The sequence below is a fragment of the Varanus komodoensis genome, unplaced genomic scaffold, assembly GCF_004798865.1.
Source record: "Varanus komodoensis strain SLA01 unplaced genomic scaffold, ASM479886v1 scaffold4, whole genome shotgun sequence".
NCBI classification, from domain to species: Eukaryota; Metazoa; Chordata; class Lepidosauria; order Squamata; family Varanidae; genus Varanus; species Varanus komodoensis.
The window spans coordinates 28,430,214-28,437,153 of record NW_025335941.1 but is presented as its reverse complement, the minus strand read 5'-3'; the positions used below and the strand labels follow the sequence as shown (position 1 = coordinate 28,437,153).

General features: G+C 44.3%; 1 protein-coding gene across 5 annotated transcripts in view; it reads right to left on the bottom strand.

Annotated features, from left to right (window-relative positions):
- Positions 1–409: 409 nt before the first annotated feature.
- The window catches only part of POU2F1 (POU class 2 homeobox 1), a 114,239-nt gene continuing 107,708 nt past the window's right edge, over positions 410–6,940 (bottom strand). For all 5 annotated transcript variants that reach the window (XM_044442355.1, XM_044442356.1, XM_044442358.1 and 2 more), the window contains exon 16: positions 410–955. In XM_044442355.1, the coding sequence (XP_044298290.1) occupies positions 642–955 (314 nt within the window). In that variant the 3' untranslated portion in view covers positions 410–641. The remainder of the gene's footprint in view (positions 956–6,940) is intronic.

The following is a 6,940-nucleotide window of genomic DNA, read 5'->3' as shown; positions in this document are numbered from 1 at the left end:
TCACTGAAACAGTTCCAGGAACAAAGACAAATGTGTCCGAACTATATATATATATATATATATATATATAAAAATAATAATAATAATCATAAAGAGATACATCAGTAATACAGGCCTGCCTAAATTGTACCAGTTAAGAAAGGAACCCCCAACACGATTGATAAGATTATAAACACCTTGTATGACATTATGGCCTGTACAACAGACCAATAAATGATAATTAAAAAAAAGATATTTAGATCAAAAAGAAAGAAGAAATCCCATTCCTATGTTTGAGTTGATAACCCACCTTAACTTGTCATTGAGACTGCTGGAAATGATAAGTAGTCCTTTTTTGTTTTTTGTTTTTTTTTGTTTTTTGTTTTTTTACATTTTTGGTTAGAAAGTTCTCCAATCAATGAAGCAATCCTGAAAAGACAGTGTTTATTATAAAATTAGGCAAATACTTGTCCCAGTTTTAAATCCTTCTTCTTGTAGTTTTTTACTTCTTTTCCCCCTTTTTGTATTTTTCCTTCTCTCCCTTGTCCCCAGCAACATGGCAAGAAGAAGCCAATCACATTTTGCAGTTTATAAACCCAGCTGGCGGCCAAAATCACCACAGAGTGAAATGGGCTAGGGGGAGCACAGCTCAGCTCAACTCATCACTGTGCCTTGGAGGCAGTAGTGGTGGTGGAGGTAGCCCCACTGGCTGAGGCCACTGTGAAGAGTGAGTTCTGGATAGACTCTGCTGAGGTGGAGGTGGCATGAAGGCTGGCGACTGTCGGTCCAGAGGCCCCTGCGGAAGCTGCAGCTGCAGAGACCAAGCTAACCGGGTTGCTGGTGAGCAGTGAAAGGTTCTGAGGGTTCAGGAACAGTGGGGCAGTTACGATGTTAGGCGTACCTCCAGCATTGGCAAATACCAAGTTCCCAGTTGCATCCAGTGATGTTATTGGAAGCGAGCCACCAGATGCAAGAGCTAAAATGGGGAAGGAGAAAATGTCAGTATTCGCATCTCAGAAGCAATCATACTGTGCTAGCTTTTTCTTTGTAAGAAATTGACATTGCCCTTCCTCCAGCTCAAGACCAAACCTCCAAAAGGTGCCCAGCAGAAGAAGTTGGATAGCCACTTAAGAGAGAAGATCAGGTCTCCTAAAAGATTTAATGGTTTATTTTGCACATAATGAAATGAAGTTTTACCAAATAGGAAAAAAGAGATTATGTGAAGACTCATGAAAGTATAACAACAGTTCAGGGATAAAATCCGTAAAGTTGTATTTTTTTAAACCGTGTTAAAATGAGGGAGTACGAGGAAAACCAGGAACTGCTCTTCTTCTTCTTGTTCACCTTTGAGCCTCTATGATATGATCATACAATCATGTAATACTTGTTTACTTTGAACAATCACTAGATACTGGGAACAGATGTGTTTGTCACTAGGCTTTTTTGTTTTGTTTTGCAAAACCTGGCTAGCAGCTGCTTAATTTGGCAGGGAAAGCATATACAAATAAATTAAATTCTCAGTTATGAACATTAATAAAAGGTTTTTCTGTGCACAAAAATACTTTGCATGTTCAGTAGATCAATTCCAGAATATCTACATTACCCCAAAATAGGCTGCGCCTAGTTGCTGGGAGAAGTCACTGAAATTATTTTGTAGTAGTAGAAGCTAGGAGATTTCATTATGACTTCTCAAATAAAACATTAGGACAAAAAGTGGGTTACTCCTTAGGCAAAATATTGGCGTACTGAGGGAAACCAATATCTCTCAAAAGACTTTCCATTTCTATTAGGAATCAGCTTTACTCAAATGAAAAATCTGGTTGCTTACCTGTATCCGTTTTCTTCAAGTGGTCATCTGTGCATTCACACATATAGGCTGTGTATCTGCATTGAGCCTATTGTTGGGAAGATTCTACAGCTAAGTGTTATTTTGGGTGGGAGATATTTCCTTCCTATTACCTACGTCTGTGGGAGGGTATCTCATCCATTCCCCTCAGTTAAGACCACCAATCAGTCACATGACTGAGGGAAGAATGTTATATCACCCCAGTCTGGCTCCTGTGTCCCGGCAGAGTGAGGGCAGCTGTCTTTGGTTCAACACCAAGTGGGGCTGGAGGGCAGGTTGTTGGAATGCACAGACAATCACTGGAAGAACGACGGTTACAGGTAAGCAACCTGACTTTCTATTTTGTGGTCCATGTGTATCACACATATGGGCAACAACAAGCTCACCCTGGAGAGGATGACAGGATGGTGTCATTGCTGGAGGATTATGAAGAGGACTCCTCTGCTGAAGGAACAGTCTGCCCTTGCATGGATGTCTAGCCTGTAGTACTTGACAAACACTGAAGGTGTGGACCATGTAGCTGCTCTGCAAAGGTATTCCTGTGAAGAAGCCTGTGGAGATTGCCACTGCTTGTTTGGAGTCAGCTCTTGAAAGTGCCAAGAGTTGTAGACCAGCCAGCTTGTAGGCCAGGAAGATGTTCGTGATATAGGCTGCTAGTCTTTGAGAGGAGGACTTTCGGAAGAGTGTCTGTAGAAATCAGAGAATGTGCTCAGTTGTGCTGGCCCATGGGTCAAGGACTTCTTGTCACATGAAGCTAGTACATGCCTGGAATTTGGATAGGTGAGACTTTCTCGTTGATGGTTTCAGGGCAGCACTGAGGATGGTACTGATGCCCTGGCAGAGTATCAGCTGTATGGTTTGTGGCGTAATGTGCAATGCCAGGATGCACAGAGTGTTGATGTTGTGGTGGAGGATTTTGCTCCAGTCTCATCATATCAGTTCTGGGCTGTGAGGGAAATGTAGCAATGTCCCATTACAGAGCCACAGAAGTCAAGTGAAGCATGTTGCCTCAGCCACCAGGAGGTGATAAGGATGCAGTCTATCTTGGCCCTCCTGCTCAGTGGGGGTGGGGGGAAAGAGGTAGAACAATGCCTCTGATCAGCGGAGGAGAAATGTATCTCCCAGACAGCAGACCCTTTATCCTGCCTGGAAGCAGAGGTTCAGGCAGACCATGTTGCGGGCTGTGGCAAACAAGTTGACTGTCAGCTTACCCTATGTGTCTTTGATCTCTTAGAGGGCTCTGGTGCTCAGTTGTCACTCATGCATAATGAGGCTCATGTGGCTGAGACTGTCTGCCAGCATGTTGCTTGTGCCTGCCATGTGGAAGGCCATGAGGGTTATGTCTCTGTTGATGCACCAGTCCCAGATCCTGATGGCTGGTTTTGTCAGTGGAATTGATTGTGTTTTGCCCTGTTGAAAGAGAAAACTTCTTTAGTGTTGTCCTTGACCATCTGGATTTGGCATCTGTGTGGGCATGTCCAGAGGCAGTGAAGGTTTTGTGTACAGCTAGCATCTTGAGGAAGTTGATGTGTCTGCTGACCTTTTGTCAATTCCAAGTCCCCTGCTTCTCAGGTCTCCATCCTGACAGTAATGCATCTGTGGTGATGATTAATGGATATGGGGGTAATAAGCTGACACCTGTTGTCTTGCATAGGATGTCAAATACGTGGACAAACTATAGTTATAAGGGTCTCATTCAGAGTCTTGTGAAAGGGATTACTACCATTGTTGCAGTCCTAAGTCCAAGCAGCTTTTTTTTAATTCTGTGGGCTGTAACAGTTGCTCTCCTACTGAGTTTGGTGGCCATCTTGATCAGTACAGATGCTCTGGATGATGCAAAGGCTTTCTTTGAAGATGAATTGAGGTAGGCCCCTACAAAGAAGATGGACTGGGAAGGGGAGGGAAAGAATTTCTCATGGTTAATGCAGAGTCCCAGAGTCTGTAGGAGAAAGCAGGTGGTGGAGATGGAGTGCAATAGCTTCACCTTAGATGGTGCAAGTAGGATCCAGTCATCAGGGTCCAGAACCATTTGTACTCCTTGGAGGTGCAAGTGTGAGCACACTATTCCTATTTGTTTGGTGAAGGCCTGGAGGCAGTTAAGAATCCAAAGGGGAGTGGGTGACCATCCTGAACTTCCTGTTTGATAAGCAATTGATGCCTCTGAGGTCTAGAATCAGTCTGAGTCCTCCATCTCATTTCAGTGCCGTGTAATAGTGAGAATCAAAACCTTGGGCAAAGTCTTTCCATGGTCATCTTGGAAATAGTGAATTGACCTCCAACATCAGCAGCTGGGAGGGAGCTGTGCTCCTTATGGGCCCAAGAGGTGGCAGGGTGTTAAACTCCATTTGAAAGCATCTCTCCACAATGGATAGGACTCAGGAGTCAGATGCTATCATTTCCCATGTGGGAAGGAATAGAGAGAGATGTCTGGCAGAGGGGAGGGGCTGGCTGGCGAAGGCAATCAGTGATGCCACTTGCCTCCTCTGGGTGCTTTCATGTTTGCTTGAAGCAGACTGTGGTGTCATGCCTTCTGGCCTGAGAGACTGCCAGGAACCAGGATGCACTCTTAGCATAGGCCAATTGGAGAACTAGAGGCCAAACAATGAGGCCAAACAGACCCACATAGCCAAACTGTCCAGCATCAGCCCTCTTGATCAACCAATGTTGTTCCCATTGTGATTGGCCCTGTGCAGACTCAGCAATGACTGAGTTGGGCTGTGGTTGCTGGAAGAGGAATGGGATGTCTCTTTCCAGGATGCAGTACTGGAATCAGTGGCACCAGAGAGTGCTGTTGGTGTTGTCCCATTGGTACTGAGTCCATGTAGAGGCACTGGTGGGATGGGTGTAACTGGTGGTTGCTGAATCTCTGTCATGTACACCTGGATGACCTCTCAAGATTGAGAGTCATGATTTAGGGTTGAGAGTCCAGAGGGCCCTGGAGCCCCTTCAGAATAGATGGAAGGGGTATTGGTGAGTTGTTTGGGAGTGCTGGTAACAAGTTGCAGCATGGTCCTATTCCAGCAGTGGGGAGTGGGAGCAGTCACAGTGCTCCTCTGGTTCCAGCAGTGGTGTCTGTCTGGGTAAGATTATTGGTGGAATGCCTGGGTACAGAAGCCTGTGCAGGTGGTGATGTGTATTGGCTCAATACTGAAGCTTCCTAGGGTGGTTGGGTTGGTGTCTTGGGCAGGGTGTCCTATAATTTCCTTTTTGATACTGATGCTGCTGAGCATAGATCTTCATTTGGTCCTAAATGCTCTGACTACTCTGGGGTTGGAACTGAGCATTATGTCAGAACCAACTGAGCCCTCAGTGCTAATGGTAGACAAGGGCTCCCTCTCAGGGTTGAACTGTCTTGTGCCTAATCAGTCCCAAGTGCTCTCTTGGGACTGACTAGGCACCATCAGTGCCTAGTCAGTCCCTAGTCAGTTGATAGTAGATAGACCATCAACACTGATTGTCTATTTACCATCAGTGTTGATGGTAGATAGACTAATAGAATCATAGAATAGTAGAACTGAAAGGGGGCAGAAAGGTCATCAGGTTCAACTGGAGAGCCAGTGCGGTGTAGTGGTTAAAAGCATGGGACTGGGACTCAGGTGATCTGGATTCTAGTCCCCGCTCAGCCATGAAGCCAAGTGGGTGACTTTGGGCCAGTCACAGACTCTCAGCCCAACCTACCTCACAGGGTTGTTGCTGTGGGGATAAGATGGAGATGGAGAATGATGTAAGCTGCCTTGAGCCCTTTGTAGGAAAAAGGCAGGGTATAAATCGAAAAATAAATTAAATAAATAAACCCCTTGCTGTTACAGGTCACCAGTTTACACCATCCCACTCAGGTGGCTGTAAAGTCTCTCTTTGAATGTCTCCAGTGTGGGAGAGCCCACAACTTCTCTGGGCAATGGGTTCCACTGTCGTATTGCTCTGACAGTGACAAAACATTTCTTGATATCAAGCCTGACTCTGGGTTTTCACTGCATGAATTGATTATTCCATGTCCTATACTCTGGTAAGAGCGATAAGAAATCTTGATCTCCCCTTTGTGATAGCCTTTGAGGTACTCATAGAGTGATATCATGACCCCCTCAATCTTTTCTTCTCAAGGCTGAACATGCCCAGTACTGTCAGTCTTTTGGGCAGCATACAAATGTTATAAATAAATAAATAAAAATTTGCTATAGAATGTTTTCAGGGACTAATGTCAGACTAACAGGTCTGTAGTTTCCAGGTTTGGGGTTTTTTTTGCCCTTTTTGAAGATGGGGACAATGCTAATTAGCTCTTCTTCAGTCATCTGGCACTTTTCCTGTTTTCCAGGATTTATTGAAGGTAATAGGCAGTGGTTCTTAGAATTCTTTCACTAACTCTTTTACGACTCTGGGATGGAGTTCACCAGGTCCCGGAGAACTGAATGTGTATATTCCATCTATATATCCCTTGACCATTTGTCTGTCAATCTTGGGTTGCCATCTCTCACTTTCAGCTTGTACTTCTTCTTTGTTGTAGATTTACTTGTGGGAGAAAACTGAGGCAAAAGTAGGAATTGAGCACTTCCACCTTTTCACTATCACTTTGTCATCTACTTTAAGTAGCTAGACACCTTTCTCTTTCACGTCTTTTGTTTTGGATGTATTTGAAGAAGACTTTCTAGTTGTTCTTAGCATCCTAGTCTTAGTTCATTTCATATTTTAGCCTTTCTGACATCATCCCTGCAATTCCTGGCTATTTGAATATATTCTCCCTTTGTGGCCTGCTTCCACCTCTTGTACATGCCCTTTTTCTTTCAGGTTGTCACTTAATTTCTTGTGGAGCCATATGGGCTTCCTTAGACTCCTTTTCCTTTAAGAGTGAGTTGCCATGGCACCTCACTTAGCTTTGTTCTAAGTTCCTTAAAGTTGGCTTTCTTCAAGTCCAAAGTATGTGTTTGGCTGCAGTTAATCTTTATCTCCTTTATAATCGAGAATTCAAGTATCACATGGCTGCCATTTTGTCTGCTAGGTCATTCTTGTTAGTATTAAATCGAGGACAGCTGTTCCTCTTGTTCCTTCCTTTACCTTCTGCTGGAGAAAGTTGTTGGCAATGCATGTCAGGAAATCTCTAGGAGGAGCCATGTTTGGCAG